Source organism: Austrofundulus limnaeus, unplaced genomic scaffold (assembly GCF_001266775.1).
Source record: "Austrofundulus limnaeus strain Quisiro unplaced genomic scaffold, Austrofundulus_limnaeus-1.0 Scaffold1, whole genome shotgun sequence".
Taxonomy (NCBI): Eukaryota; Metazoa; Chordata; class Actinopteri; order Cyprinodontiformes; family Rivulidae; genus Austrofundulus; species Austrofundulus limnaeus.
The window spans coordinates 7,245,968-7,262,241 of NW_013952403.1; the positions used below are offsets into that span (position 1 = coordinate 7,245,968).

A 16,274-nucleotide genomic window follows, 5' to 3' on the forward strand; every position below is an offset into this window, starting at 1 on the left:
AAAGAATAGACAGCATACATTAAAAAGTGAAACAAGCAAAAGCAAACAACAACAACAACAACAAAAGCAATTGATTTGGTTGTAAATATAAAGAAAAATAGTCAGGGAAAATGAGCAATATCACTCAACCCTAGCAGAAAGACAAGAGTGCTGAGAATGATGAACATTTTTATCAACAGTCTTAATCTTTCAGCACTGCTCCGTGCTCTGCTCAGGAAAGCATAAGAGAAAGAGGAAACGGCCTCATTTCTGAAAAACAGACTCAGTCAGAGGCACAAAGACTCTTCTCCAGTGTTAAAAATCAATAGTACGGCATTAAAAGTTAAACTAATTATTTTTGCATATACATTATATAAGTAATATTGTGCAGTGCTGTCAAACTGTAGCTCAGAGTGACAAAGACAAAAATTGCAGACAAAGGAATATAATTTAAAATAAAAAACTGAATTTTATGTGATAACCAGTAAGTAATAAATTATGTCAGTTTCAAATAAGAGGTCAGGCATGCCTTTTTGTCCCCCAAGTTCTATAAAACATCAGATAGTATATTAAATTGATTTTAACAGAATATTATGAAAAAAAATATCTTCTCAATTACTAGAACAAAAAAACACACTGAACAGTGGGAATTTACCAAAAAGGTATAATTTATTGTAACTTAAATTGAACTGCTTATCTTACCTCTATGTCTTGAATGATCTTAGGATAAAGAGAGTGATAGTAGGAGTTGGGTGGGATTTCTGATGTGCGATTTTTGAACAGATATTTCTCCCTGAAATTAGGAAACAAATAGATACTTCAAAAAACGACAACAATAGTGTCTCCACTCTTTTTACCCTTCATAAAATTCTACAAGACAAAAAAAAAAAAACATGAACTTAGCTTCTTTAAAGTACTGAAAAGTAACAGAAGGATTACCAGGTAKAAATACAAACTACGTAATATTTTAAAAATCACACTTTTAAACTTTGTTTCTAGAAGAAACAGTTAAACCTCTTTGTGTGTGTGTGTATCATGCTCACCACTGGTGCCTTTCAGACAAGCCTTTCCAAAGAGGGTCAGTTCGGACCATACGTTCAATTAGTTTTTTCCACAGCATTCCCTCAGAAATTACCCTCTGCCACTCTTTACACACCAGCTCTGCTGCACACAGCGAACGTGCATCCAGAAAAGACAGGATGTTCTCTGCGATGTGATCCAGGCCCTGGGCTAAAGGGAGGGAGACAAGAAGATGAGGGCGAGTTAGTGTCAGTTAAATGAGCAGGATTTGTTTTGTTTCTTTTTCTTCTCTTAAAGAGTTTTTTTTTTCCATTTTAAATTTTTTCCTGAACAAAACCAGTAAGTTTTAAATTTTTTTTACTTTTTCCAATCAAAAATAACAGCTTTAGAAACTAATCTATACAACATTTTTCCCCCCTTTTCAGAGTTTTGTTACTGTTCTCAATAACTGATTATACCAAACTACAATAACCATCTTATTGTAGTACATTACTTTTGTACAGTGTTATTTTTATACTTAAGGCTAAAGTATGAATGTTTGTACCTGGCAATGCAGTGATGAAATCCCTCTGCAGCATGGGTTTGAGGTAGGAGTTGATGTGGCCGTGCTGGTAGTGGCACATACGGGAAATCAGGCGTTCAACAAACTCCACCTGGTCGGCCTCTGACCACTGGTCGAACAGGGCGATGCAGTGTTCCTTCTCCTTCTCATAATTCCCTTCTGATGGACGCTTGCGAGACCCCACAACAGGGCCGTTACTAAGCTGTAAACAACAGCATAAAATACAGACTGATCAGATGTTTGTTTCTCTTGAGTTTATAACATTTAGATACAATTATGTAATTTCTTTAAAAGAGACAACACTTCAATGTGGCGCGACTATGTACAACTCATTCATTTTTTTTCCTTCTCATTAAGTGTCGTAACGCCATTTGTTGTGACACACAACACACATTGTGTCTAATGTGACACATTTATATATTATGTAATGAAATGTAGTTCCCATTGTAAAATAATAAATAAAACATGACAAATATTCAACTTAAGCTCACTTTTTCCTTAGTATGATAATTTAAATCAGACTTTTATGGGTTTATCAGTTTGATTGTTGGCAAAAAAAATAAAAATTAAAAAAATTCCAAGTCACAAGAACCACATGTGGTTTTAGAAATAGAAATTAGAAAAGAAGATATACAATAATGATTGAATCCAGGCTAACTTTATAACTGATCTGAAAATGTAATTTAAAGAGAAGAAAAAAACAAACAAAAAAACACGTTATAAAAGAAAATGCTGTGAACCAATATGTTGGTTGTTTTATATGTTGTTATAACTAAATATCAACATCATCAATAATAATTTCTCCATATTCCAACGACACTGAAAGCAAACAGAAACATATTTTTCCATTTATCAAACAATTTAAACAAGCTTATTCCAATTGTTCCTTTTTAATGCAACAAGCATATTCAAACAGAATATAAAAAATAAATACCTTCAGAACTGTATTCTTCTTTGGCGACAGATCGTCCACTAAGTTCTGTGACTCCATCCCTGATGTATTCTATTGACATATGCAAAAAAACAAACAAAAAAAAAAAACAAAGAATGCACAAGTTAGCATACTCCACCATTTTATTTGAGTAGAAAGCATAAGAGCCATGGAAGCATCGTGGACAGCGCTAGACACATAAGTGTCACAAACACAGCCACAAAAGGGTAACTTTTAAGTTTTCAAACTTGTGCGTGCACAGACAGCCGTGCATTCACACACATATGGAGTTAAGAAAACTGAGCATTTCAACAAAAGGAATCTGTTTACTTGTCTGTGATGTGGGCTACGTAGTCTGGACAGGAAATTAAAGGGTAAAATCTTTGGTATGTCACTGGCACCAGCTCAGGCATGGCAGTAATAAAACAGATAGTGGTCTTAAATCATTCACAGAAGATAGGGAGATAATGACAACAATGTCTAGCATGTCCCTAATTTCAGAATCACAGATGTCATTTAGGGGTGGCGCGTAAGGATGCTAATGAGAGCCATAGCATTTTAATATGAACTGGGTTGATATAAAAGCACAAGCTGCWAATGTCAGACTCAGAGTTAATATTTCATAATTAATCTATATTGTTTGCGAACTATTTGAGACATTCGAATCTATCGAGGTTCGCTCTTTCTGGTTCTTCTTCTTCCGACTTAAAACAACTCTAGATTAGAGTCCTTTTAAATAATCATTTGCATCTGTCAGGATATTTTTTTTCTTGCAAATTTGCATATCCGTGCAGGCTCTCAAACTTGTAGAGCACAAAAAAATAAGAGTAAAGCTGCAGATATTTACACACAATTTGTTGCTCACTATTTTTTCCCTCCAACTTTAAATATTTGGATACTAATTTTAAGAGACAGGACACACACACGGCTTTACCAAGGAGGGAATGATTATTTGTATCTGTGGAGACAGAGTTAAGTAAGTCAATGAAAATGGCTATGTTGGAAAAAATAAAAGGTCATCAAATTCTTTAAGATGTAACAGAGCCCAACTGAGAAAATTTGTATATTTTAAAAGCAACGTCTATATTAAGTGCTGATAACAAAAACTACTTTTGTAAAAATGAAGAACCCTTGCCACTACATCAAGAGGTGAGATGGAAATCACCAAAGGGGAAAAAAAGAAAAAAGTCACCGCTAGGAAGACTAAAGAAAAAGTCCATGGGCCAACATCAAAACAGACAAGACACAGTCCGATTAGTCTTGTTGGTGTTGATGTTCATGCAGGGCAGAACAGAATCAACTAAAAACAGACAAGGTTATGCCAGGCAGGCAGCAAGCAAGCATGTAGCCTCTCAGAGTTTTAAAGGAGGAACTCCTGTCCCCGCCCCCACACAACAAACAAACACACACACACACACACACCTCGGCCCTCACACCTCCAGGTAGGAGACAGAATACTCAATGCATGGTTATTCTCTGGTAATCTCCTGCTTCTTTTCTCTATTCAAATGACAAAAAAAAAAAAAAAACTATGACCAAATGGATTTTTTTTTGGTATTTTTTTAAACCTTTGTGTTAAATGTGTTTTAAATGTTTGTTGTTGTTTTTTAAGTTCCAAGCAGAAAGAGCTGGATGAAGCACCAGAGAAGCCAAGAGCTGAGCAGGAGGAAATGACAACAAAAGGTGAGGAGGTAAGAAGGTGAGGTGGAGGGTGAGTGGGTGCAGTCTGTCTGCACCAAGGTGGTATGAGGACTCGTATGGAGTGGGCAAAGAAAAGTGAAGGGTGATGTGATGACAAGGGCAAAAGGGGAGAAAAGGAGGAGCAGCAGAATTAAGAGGAGAGAGGCAGAACCTGGTTGTGAGCCCGGGTGGAGGGGATGCTCTGCAGGCACCTGAGTGCACACAAACTCTCAGCCACCGAGGAGCAGCCCAGCCAGAGAGAGCGAGGCACAGAGCACTGTGTGAAAGAGAGAGAGGAAGGGAGGAAGGGAAGAGGAGAACGAAGTGGACAGGGTGAGGGAGGAAGAGAAAAGAAAGAGCAGGAGATCAGAAGATGGGAAGGAAAGAAAAACGGAGTTGGAAGGTTGATGGAGGGAGTTGAGTAAAGGAAACCAAAAGAGGTGAGTGAATAGTTGAGTTGATGGATGGACAGATGGAGTGGGAGAGTTGGCGAGGGACAAGAGAAATGAAGTATGGTTTTGTGCAAGAGTACAAAATAATGAATAAATAAACGGGGGTCGTTTAGAAAATTGAGAAGAGGCAAGTGTGCAACCATTAAAAAGGTGAAAGGAGAAAAGAAGGGAAGAGGTGGGGGATAGTGAGGGGAAAAACCAGTATTAGAGCTACACACATTGGCACAGTGAGCGTAGGAACACACACACACTCATTCACACACAAGATACAGACTGATAAACACACACACAAAAAAAGCATTATTATTTAGACATGAATCGGGTGGAGATACGTAGAGAAGAGGGACGGGCGACAGAATTAATTGACAATTATTGTCATTCATGTTGAACCGAAACCCCACCAACTGTTCTGCCATCCCCACTCTCATGAGTGGTTAGTGAATAACACTGAAACAAAAATAGTCAATAAAAAGTACATAAAAAGAAATAACCCAGACAAAATAATAATAATAATAATAATAATAATAATAATAAATCTGAAAGTCTTGAGTGTGGGGGGACAAAAAAAATCTCAAAAGAAGAAAATTTCAGTGTGATCTATAACATTTAACATAAAGTAAAAATAATAATAATAACACAAAATCTGTGCAAACACAGTACACTTTGCTTATAAATCCAACCAAAGCAGAAGTTTATCTGAGTTTCTGTAGAGGTATTTTTATACAATGGTTTCAAATACAGTTAAACTTAGCAGTTTCCACAGACAGATTTTAAAGTGCTTATTTTATAATGATAAACATAATCATGAAATGGCTYTTAATTGTCTCTTGTTGTGTTAGGGCAATTGATTACCAACTTAAAAGCTACTTTTTTGTGTGTACACATTGATTAAGTGTTAACTTTTTTTTACTGCWCCATCAGTTTGTCATTCATCTTTCCATCTCCCCAAACCTACAGTTTAGTATCAGGACATAGAATTGCGCATGGATTGTTAAGAGGAACTGAGAGCCCTGAGCTTTTATAAACGAGTAAAATATGTACATCTTCCAGATGTGTGTATACAGTATTTTATTACATAGGTTAACTACATAAAATTCCAAATAAAGTAAAAAATAAACACGTTTTTTAAACAATATCATAATGTGTGCCTTATTCGGCCCCGTTGATTTGATTACCACTAATGTTAGCAAATAGTTAGCTTCCTCATCGAGAAAGCAGAAACCTAACAATAGATGGATAAATCTGACGGTCTATAAATGATACTGTTATTCTTGTATATCAATAATTGTACCGATACATCACTTTAATTTTATATGAAAATGTCTGTCGAGTATTATAGTCAAATTTAGCATGCTCGCTAAAAAGCTAACGGCTAAGGCTATGTGAATGAAAAAGCCGTACACTTCCTTCTACGCACTTTAGAAATATAAACAGACAAGAAGCACGTTGTTAGTATACTCGCTGCTTGTTGTTGTAATCTGACATACCGTAACTATTCTTAACAACTACTACTTTGTAAAATGTCTACTCATAAAGTACGTAACAGAACAACGTAAATTGACGAGGTTCATTGACTCCTAGCTTGTGTTAGCAGAAAGGCTAGTTAAGTATCAGGGCCCGGTTAAGTGGCGCAGCGGCACCGCAGTGAACGCTACACGAAAGAACCTCGTCTGTCTTCCGCCGACGACCGAATATTATTTTTATTAACTTCCCCCGAATATTAACAATTGACAACACAAACAACACGTTCTTTGCTACACATAATCACTGAGTTTTCGTTTATGAACCTCAACAGCCATGAGCTTTCTTAGCAAAATGTACCGATAATTTCAGGCCCTCCCTCTGATTTCTGGTCCCCCTCCTCCTCCACCTCTCGACAAGCCGCTTCGGCTCATTTCTACCGTCGAATCGAGCCTCGGCGCTTTTTGTCTTTGTCCCCCAAAAAAGGGTTGACAGCGATCCTTTCAAAGGCCAAGTATATCACACCGAAACAAATCTTACCATCAGTTCCACCGTTTTGTCTTCCATCTCTGGCTCCATGTTGATGATCCCCCCCGAAACTCGCTGTGAAAATGGAAACCCAYCCCTGCGTCGGCGGCCCGCAAATTCAGACGTCATTCACTTCGCACAACCGCACAGCTTTAGTTAGGCAGTGTCAAAGGTAGGTGGGGGGATGGTAACGCCCATGCAATAAAGATACACGTTGATTGGACAGATTTTGTCTAAGGAGGCGGGGCCTCCTTGCTTTCCCTTTTATTGATTGGCCTGTCGTGCTACCAAGGCTTTTCCTGGTGACTCCCCCAAACAACAAGGCAACTGGATAAAGATGCTGTTGCTATCCTGAAGAGGGATACACTAAGGCAAAATCAATCATCCGCATAGCGTTGCTATGAAATGCTGCAGGATGTTGGCCATTATAACATTCTGCATGTGATTAAAAGCACTTACTCATTTAAATGTAGCTTGATGAAAAAACAGAACTTGTGGTCTGAATTTAAAGTGCAGTGCAGCAATTGAGTACATTTTCAACACCCATGACTGACAGGTTTGAAATAAATCGGTACAGCAAAAACATAGTAGTTACAACATTAATACATACAATCTGAAAAGGGAAATGCAATATTTTTGCTGGCGTTTCATGATTTATCCTTAGTTCATTTCTGCTAAGACTTATGCAAATCCAATTGTGACTAAGTCACAGAGTATACTTGTTTGACATGCATCTCTTATTCTTGGTCGTTCAGGCTCCTTTACTGTCAGGAATGTCATGAAATAGGACACTAGGATGTTGAGTAGGATGCTTTTGAGCACTTATTGCCCAATTTCACAACCATCAAACCAATTGTTAGCACAGAATTTWAACTCAAATTCAACTTATAATAAACCAACAGATGTGACACACATTTTTGGCAAGGACAAGGAGAAACTTACGGTAAGTAACACAAGCTCAATATTCACAATGAGCTTGTTTAGTCAGTGTTTTAAGATTTAGTGTATTGATAAAACAATGACATATTTCTAGGGTAAAAAAAATCATTCACAAGCAACTATGAATAAAAAGCCCATCTTTTTTTATTACTTTAGGAAAAGCAGTTGGCAAATTTCTTTCTCTAGAAAGTTAGGTCAATTTTAAAGTTTCAGCCTACAAATAGTTTTGATAGTTAGGCTTATGCATAAATTTATAAATACAAACATTCCTCAGACAAATCCTCATCATCATATGGAATCTGGTAAAAAAGGATACCTGTGAAATAAATTGTATTTAAAAAGAAATTCATTGGGGGATTAATGCACATAAAATAAATTTGATGTAAAGTCAAGCACTTTAGAATGAACTGTCAGATTGTGGTGATTTATCCAACTTTTAAACCTCTTGTGTTTAAGTTTTGCATATTTCACTTATACAGAACTACTATGCATAGTTCATGCCAGGACAACCAGGAAAAGAAGTTGGCACTCTCAATAAGAAGTCACACATGGCACAGGATCAAGACCACAGCAGATGAGGAGGTAGCGATGGTTTTCAGCAGTTCAAATTTAATACTTTGTCCCCCTTTCTCTACAGAAATCCCAGGTAAAAAAAATCTCCCGCTCTCATAAAATACAACAGCAGCAGTTACCAGTAAAAAAATGAAATGCAAAAAAGAAAAAAAAGGAGAGATAGAGAAAGCATAGAGGGGAAAAAAAGAGAGAGTAGGGACATTATGAGGCCAGAAATGAAAATATATTTTCTATATCTGAGGAGCAAGTCCAATGTCCATCTTTAGACCATGTTAGGGGCAACAAGCAATCTGGGAACTTGCTGTTGTGTTCAGTCAAAATGAATGGGAAGAGGAAAGAAACTGAACCAATGTGAGTTGAGTCCAATCCAACAAGGGGAAGGAACCAGCACTCTAAGGCAGGGATATATTCAGGAAGGGCTTTCTCCCTCTCTGGCTGCAAGAAAATCTCACTCCTCTCCAGCCTGTGTGATGCATTTTGAGAGTGTACAGATGTATTTGCAAGTTTGTGTATGCAACAAGTAAATTGGAAGGTGTGTCTGTCATATATATGGTCAACACAGTTTCCCCTCTCACTTGCCGCAGAAGAGGTGGCATTTTTTCTTTTCCTTTTTTCTTCATTCGTTCCTTTCTTTCTTTTCTTCTCCTAAAACCAGTCCAAGACTACCTAGTAGTCATCCAAATCAAAGAACTCATCGTCCTCTCCTTGATACTCCATGCCCTGGAAATCCACCCTGTACCGCAAGATACCTGTGGATAATAAAAAGGATTAATAATAACTACTGGAAAATTGATGCTTGACATTTTGTTTTTCAGCAAGATTGTGGCAGTAGAAAGGAGAAAATTAAAATAGGCTAAATCAAACCCCTTTAAGTATCTGTCACTTATTAACTAATACATATTAAAATAAAAAACAGTACTACACATCTTTTCAACTTACTTTTTATCATAAAACATATTTAGAGCAGAAGTGTGTAAACAATTGTTGACAGATGGAAGGTTAAATGTCCTGAAGCTATCAGTTTGTTTATTTTCCTACAAAAACCACATCAAGTCTCTCAACTCCATTTTGCTCAAGTGTTAAAATACAATGTCACAAATCCTGCAACTTCCAACAACCTCCAGGTGCTCACCCCCAATGCCTCCAAAGCCCTTGACAAACTGAGATCCTTCCTGGCTCTTGTCTGTTACAATTTCCAGAGTGGCTCCAAATTTTTTGTAATTGTTCGCAAACCACTCTAGCAGCGGCATGCTCTCGATCAGCTCATGTTCCTGCCCCGTCTACAAACACAAGAGTCAGAAAAGTGAATTATGAGTAAAAGGCTTGACWTAACTTTTAGATATGTCTTTCTTCTGTAGTACTCACCTCCTTGTCTGTGAAGTGAGACTTGTCTTTCTCCTGCTCTGGCGTCAAGTACAAAATTTTCTCATCTGAAAAACAAAGTTATAATAACATGATAATCCCATGATAAATGCCACAGCACAAACAGTCTTTTGATCAGGTGAAGACAAAACAAGATATCTGTACCATTCTCAGCTCCATTGCTCTCGGCCCCATGCACACGTAAAACATAGCGCATGGTGTCCAAGTTCTCATAGACTATGAGGATCTCCACTGCTCCCATCTCTAGGGCTTTCAGTGTGTCCTCCACTCCAAAGCAGTACTTGCCCGTGTCCTGACTAATCTCATCAAAGTACCGCCCTGCAGAAAAAGGGGGAAAAAAAATAACACTCAGTAAAATGTCCACCAAATAAAAGACAGCACCCTAAAAACATCAAGAAGTGTTCTTACCTATGAGCTTCTTCTCCTGAATGAACTTAACATTTGAAAGAACTTCTGCAGAGAGCTCGATAGCCTGGTTAAAACCATTTTCTCCTCCATAAGAGATGTCAACCAGCTTTAAAACCTTGGCCTGTAACCTCTGTGAAAAACAACAATACACACACAACCTTAGTACAGTACTGAGATACCATGCTCACATAAAAAGATATTTATGTATATATTATAGTAGCATCTTTGGCTTCCACAACGAGCAGATAATCCTCTGAATATTGATATTTTCACAAAAAGCTAAGATATTCCAACTATGTTTAAGGGAAATATTTCATAAATGTTTGGGGGAAAAACATAAAAAACATTTAAAAACATTTTCCTAGAATCCTTCTCACAATGAATCAAGAGTTAAATGCTTCTGAAATAATTTTCTCAATTGCTTTAGGGCTGATTTCAGACTTAGTTTATGATTATTATACTACAATTAATGTCTGCTGCTGCAACAATGCAAAGGACAAATAAATGTTAATTCTATCAGTGTTTAAAACAATGTAATAAATCTTTTAGAGGGAGAGAATAATACAAAAAACAAACAAAGACTCACTGGGTCAAACATGTCTGACTGGCTAAGTTCCGTCTTAAAATCGGCAGAGCCAGCCAAGACCATTCCTGCCACATTAACTTTGTCATTGGACACAAAGAGCTGGACAGCGGTCTCAGCAACTTTTCTCACGTAGTTATGTCTCTTTTCCATTCTTAAACGAGCAAAACGCAGAGCAGACTGTCCTCCTCTGCCTAAGAGAGGAAACACAAAACAGACAAATGTTATGTTTGTTTAATGGCAAAACAAAAAGCTTCAAATATATAATATTTTTCTATCAAATTAAACTAAAATCAAAATAGAAAAAATAGAAATAGAGTTTTTTGATATTGTGGGTCAGTACCATGCTTTTTGGGTAGGTCCACAGTGAACTTGTGCAGCACCTCCCGGGTGTTGCCTTGAAGTGTGCCAAACAGTGCCCCACTACCATCAATGACAATAAAGCCAAATTTACTGTCGTCAGAGAGCAGAGCTGTCAATGCCTGTGTTAGTGGGTAGTGAAAAGAGACAAAAAAAATGTGAAACGGGGCAAATAAAACAATCTTAAAGACAAGTTTAGACCCGAAGAATTATCCCTGACAAAAAAAAAAAAAGACACCAAGTGAAATCTCTCACCTCAGTATGGAACTTGTTGTCACAAAGGTACAAAGATGTGTTGATTGGTTTAAAAGGCTCAAAGTCAATATTGACCTTCTTCTCTTTGCCTTCCTCTGTCACAATTGTGCCACAATACACAACTAAGCCATTGGGCGGCACTGATAAAAGAGACGAGGAAAGGAATCAAGTTAGACAAATATTAAGCGTTAATACAGAGAAATAAATAATTTATAAAGAAATGGCTAAAATTAGAATATATTATAGAAAAGAGTTTACATTTTTACATAGAGTTCAAACAGGGTATTTTTGTGTCTTATTTGAAATGTTTCTTGTACAATATGTGAAAACGTAAATTAGCTTTGATTTAAAAGGTACTTTATTAGGCCTTCTTTAGCACATGTTCTAATAAAAACACAACCCCAACAAAAAAAAGGCTGGGATTTCAATTTCAACACATACCCTTGTTGTAGAGTTTTAGTCTTTGCTGTACAGAAGTGATGGCCCCAAGTACAGAGAGTCTGTTAACTCGGCTCTTGATGTTTGAAGCAGTGCCAAACTCATCAGCCAACATTTTGGCTACTCTAGATATCTGGTCCTTTGGAGGGATGATCAGGGAGATCATACTGGTGCCATTACTATGAAGAGATTGAGGATATAAAAATTACCATTTGCAACTATTTACATACAGACAATGCAATAAAAACTAATGTTCAACAAGTGCTAATAAGTGGCCTTTGAAGTATAAAAAAGATAAAGGCAATAATAAGTTGCACATGTATGACATGTTAATAACAGAAACTTTATTTAACTGTGACTTATCAACTTTTACTTGCCCTTCTTTATTTCTTACTGTCTCATAACTGAATATCTAATACTGTACTGACATTGCTATGTAAACACACAGCTTTCCTGGCAAAATATCACAAGGTCTTAAAAGTTGAGGGACAGTCAGAGTGGTCTTTTGGTTACACACAACATAATCTTTGTCCTTCAAACTAAAGACTGAGTTTCAATACCAAACATTTTCCTGTTTGTGACTTGTTCAAAAAAAAAAAAAAAAAGACAAAGCACACCAGCACAGCCTTGACAACGCACTCACGGGCAGGTAGAATAAGGCAAAAATGAATGTAGGATAAAATAGTCAAATATGTGAAACATGGTAGGCCTCGGAGCACAGGACAGCAAATTCTGCGCAACGTAGACGGCAAGCTGCCGCAGAGCAAGTAAAAAGCCAGTGTAACAACACGCACATTTCAAACATCAGGACTGAAAACCCAGGCAAGAGGCCATAAGGACACTGCCGGTCAACAAGAGCCCCGAAACGGTGGAAACTTTACCTGGATCATACACTCTAAAATATACGGTAGCCATGAGGTGACGAGACCCTTTGGGGAATTCAGGTCTGTCAAACAAGCTACATTTCAACCGGTAGAAAACCCGGCATTAAACTGGGCAATCAGGAAGAAAGTGACAGCCAAACTGTTACTATCCGGCCTTGCTTTCTGATTAATGTGGTTTTTAAAGCACACTGGGCGGCCTCATTCGTGAGATGACGTCTGTTAGCTGTTGAATTAGCAAAAAATTAGCTACCATCGGCTTTGCTATTTTTTTTACCTCTCGAACCTGGGGACTAATGTCTCAGCTTTATCAGCCTAGCACACAACTTGAAGGACACAACCAGCCTCTAACCTTACCACAATGGTTTAATATCACTCATACATTAGGTGCGAAAGCAAAGTTAGCCTTTAGCTGGCAGCTAACAAAATAGCAGTAAATGCTATGTTAGCTATGCTAACCACTCCCAAATTCGGCCCCGCTTATCCGATCTCCAGCTGCTGCGGTGGTCTACATTCAAACCCTTATCTGTAACTTTAAACGATTAAATATTCAGCATATATTATTAATTAAATACTCACCCACGGGCAGCTTCCAAACTTTTTATCAGCTTCTTGATTTTCCATATCTCCACGTTCCTGTCCGCCGCGCTGGGGTCGTCCGCCATCTTTTTGCTGTAATAGCTTCAGCACCTAAGATAAAAAGAAACAAAACTTACTACCGGGGAATGCACTGACTAATATACACGGTCTTTTTAGACTGGCATGTGTGCTTAAGCCAATTCGAGTAGGTACCTCTCCAAACTACAGGCGTGGTCAACACTGTAGCACCTGATCGGTACTGGCAGCTACACTAAACTCTAAGGGGYAAGGCTCTATTCAGGCTATGTCTTTTAGCTCAGAGCTCGGAGTATTTTAGGCCTGCGCTTCACCAGGCCTAACGTCCACCCTGTTCTTATCTAACACGACCTACTTTCTACGTATTCTCTTGGAAACCATATGGGCATCAATAGACCAATTTTCAGGTAATGTACAGTGTAAACTGTAATGATTTATTACCTGCCTCGGACAACGCCGCTCCACTCCGCTCTCGTTCTGCTGCGTTACGTCGAGTCGGTGGTGCGAGGAATGACGTTGCTTTCTCCACCGGTTTTCTCCTTCACACGCTGCGCGTGGTGCCTTCGACAGGCAATCACATGTGGGAGGTGGTTTAGAATTTTGGCGTTCACTTCCTGGAAACCGCATAGAAACCAATGGTATCCCCGAAATGTGTTGTCAATCAAATAAGCCTTCAACATTGATTGGACACAGTTGAAGAGCAATGTATTATGGGATTTGTAGTTTATGTGTCAATACGGGAACAGCTGTGCTGACGCCTGTACTGTTCTTTCCGCCTCTTTTAGTTTTTGACACATTGTTCTTGCAGCTTCGTGTATTTGTTCGGTATTTATGAACAAAATCTAAAAGTATACACACCTTAGCTGCATTACCAACAGGACATTTGATATTTTAGTACATCACATATGTCAGTAACCTTATCCACAGTTGGAAGCTAACCCAAGCATTTTTAGCATTTACACTAGAGATTTTTGATTGAATAGAGCAAACTCAGCTCTGTTTCCTCCTCAGCATCCCAGAGCAAAGAAAGTAGGGTTTCTGTTATAGGATATAATCTCAATAAAATCATGAGCACTTTGCATAAAGGAAAACATCAATAAATTAACTTTAAATAAGCACATCCCTGATGTTTAGCCTGAAAGGCTTGCAAAACAGGGCACATGTTATGTGTTTTTTTTTTTTTTTTTTTTTTTGCTGTTGTTTTAAAGACATGTTTACCGATTCTCAGCAAACGCTAAGCATTTTGCAATAAATCAGGTTAAGACAGAACATTAAAGAGGCTGAATCTTTCAGAACTAAAGATGAGCCAAGGTTCACCAGTCTGCAAACATTGCTTCTAAAAATAGTGCAATAATAGCATAATTTTCATTAACAAAGACTTTGAACACAATAGTATTTATTGTTCATAAAAAAAAAAAGAATCTGGGGGTGGGGTGGGGTAAATAAATAAACTATGCATTGGAACCATGCAAAAAAGCCAGTAGTCAAAGCGTCAGTAAATTTTGGAATCTTTAAAACTTATTCTGTAAACACAGATTTCGCCACCCACAGATGCTAGTTGAAGCTTTATCATGACGAAGCCATGTATCAACTCCATCCAAAAATGTTGCTGTTTTCTTTTGGACAAGGTTTATTTAAAATTAGCCTGGCCCTTGCCTTCCTACGCAGTTCCGCTCATTTCTAGTTTCGCTTCACTGCTCCATCTGGGATTTCTCCCATAGACAAGGATTTCTTTAGGAGAATTTTCATCCAGGCCAATCAGAGAACAGAACGTCGATTTTCTGCTCAGTGTCTGCTTGTATTTTATTTCACCTGGGCCAGTCAGCAAACAGAAGGCGGAGATTTGAATGACGTTGATTTTCTGCGCAGTGTCTGCTAGTTTAGCAATGTTAGTGGAGGAAGTGAATGAAGCCAGTCCGTGTTTGATAAGGCTTCCAAATTAAATTAAATTTGTCTGACAAAGACAGCCGTCTTGTTTGGCTCGGTACTTTTCTCCTCTCAGTAAGGTTGTTTACAGCGCACGTGATTTCTGGTTAGCTTCTTAGCTTAGCCTACTTCACAGTGGAGCTGGCTACAAAKGTCGCAGCCAACAGATCCAATCATTTTAAACTTCAGCAGAGGCCACGCCTCCAGCGAGAATCGCTTCTCTTTAGCCATGAGTCCAGACCCTCGTACAAAGCAAAGTGAAGGACAGGGTCTGGTTTTTACCAGGCTAATTTAAAATGGATTGAGGAAAAGAGTCTATTTTGTGGTCKGATAAATCAAAAATTGTGTTTCTGAAAACCATGGATGCCCTATCCTCCAAACTGAAAACAAGAGGGACCATCCAGTCTTTTACCAGTGCACAGTTAAAAAAAATCTGCCTCTCTGATGATATGGGGGGTGCATTATTGCCTATGATATGGACAGCTTACATATTTGGAAAGCAGCATCAATGTAAAAAAAAGATGTACAGTTTTTAAAACAACAAATGCTCCATTCGGAAGACACTTTTTCCATGGAAGGCCTTATGTGTGTCAGCAAGACAATGCTAAATTGCATTGCATCCATTGCATTGCATCCATTATGACTTTGTGGTATTCACACACGTGTGTGTGTGTGTGTGTGTGTGTGTGTGTGTGTGTGTGTGCGTGTGTGTGTGTGCGTGCGTGCGTGCGTGCGTGCGTGTGCGTGCAGGGCCTTAAAGAACATGTCAGCCTGACATCTCACAGCGAGGTAAACAGACACAACCCACAGTTTTGTTTTGTTTTTTTCTCACTACTGGTGACAGAATACTACAGCCTGAATCAATTCACACCACTAGATGACAGCATTGGTTAATGGGAAAAAATGCACGTCTTCCACAGTGCTTCAGTTATTATTGTTAGCTGGAAAAATAAATATTCCTAAAGCGTCTGCCTTGTGCCAAACTCAATGGAACATTTAGAAGCAGGCCTTTTCTTGTTTGTATGTCTAATTTTGGCATGATGTTTGTAAGACATTATTGTGTTGTCATATGATGTATATTAGTCACCTTCTTTAGAGAAGTGTGACAGTTTCTATCAGAACAAACATCTGTTTGGGTATGGCACAACAAGCTCAAGAAGATCACTAGAGTATCACTAATCTCTGGTGAACTGGAAGAGTATAGGTGGGGTGGTGGGGATTGGGGGACGGGTGAAGTGGAGTTTCTGAAAATTTTTGGCACTCTCCGAGTAGCTATACTGTATCATAAAGGAAATGTGAT

The 16,274-nt window shown here is 38.2% G+C and overlaps 2 protein-coding genes across 4 annotated transcripts in view; both read right to left on the bottom strand.

Moving 5' to 3' along the window:
- fbxw11a (F-box and WD repeat domain containing 11a) overlaps positions 1-6,744 on the bottom strand; it is a 16,592-nt gene extending 9,848 nt beyond the window's left edge. Inside the window, exons 1-6 of one of the 2 annotated variants that reach the window (XM_014007710.1) lie at positions 6,626-6,744; positions 4,345-4,449; positions 2,496-2,564; positions 1,544-1,763; positions 1,023-1,209; positions 682-772 (exon numbers count right to left, since the gene is read on the bottom strand). In XM_014007710.1, the coding sequence (XP_013863164.1) occupies positions 682-772; positions 1,023-1,209; positions 1,544-1,763; positions 2,496-2,564; positions 4,345-4,449; positions 6,626-6,742 (789 nt within the window). In that variant the 5' untranslated portion in view covers positions 6,743-6,744. The remainder of the gene's footprint in view (positions 1-681; positions 773-1,022; positions 1,210-1,543; positions 1,764-2,495; positions 2,565-4,344; positions 4,450-6,625) is intronic. The other variant, XM_014007719.1, reaches the window with a different exon arrangement.
- Positions 6,745-7,676: 932 nt separating this feature from the next.
- Positions 7,677-13,600, bottom strand: LOC106517044 (eukaryotic peptide chain release factor subunit 1). 2 transcript variants are annotated; one of them, XM_014007732.1, is made up of 11 exons: positions 13,490-13,600; positions 13,013-13,123; positions 11,556-11,731; positions 11,115-11,254; positions 10,843-10,981; positions 10,503-10,693; positions 9,917-10,046; positions 9,653-9,826; positions 9,491-9,555; positions 9,258-9,405; positions 7,677-8,874 (listed from the first exon to the last, which is right to left on the bottom strand). In XM_014007732.1, the coding sequence occupies exons 2-11, from the start codon at positions 13,096-13,098 to the stop codon at positions 8,792-8,794; spliced, it is 1,332 nt and encodes a 443-aa protein (XP_013863186.1). In that variant the 5' UTR covers positions 13,099-13,123; positions 13,490-13,600; the 3' UTR covers positions 7,677-8,791. The 2 variants fall into 2 exon arrangements, with proteins under 2 accessions (XP_013863186.1, XP_013863193.1); XM_014007739.1 differs by having other exon boundaries at positions 13,494-13,590.
- Between the last annotated feature and the right edge of the window lie 2,674 nt (positions 13,601-16,274).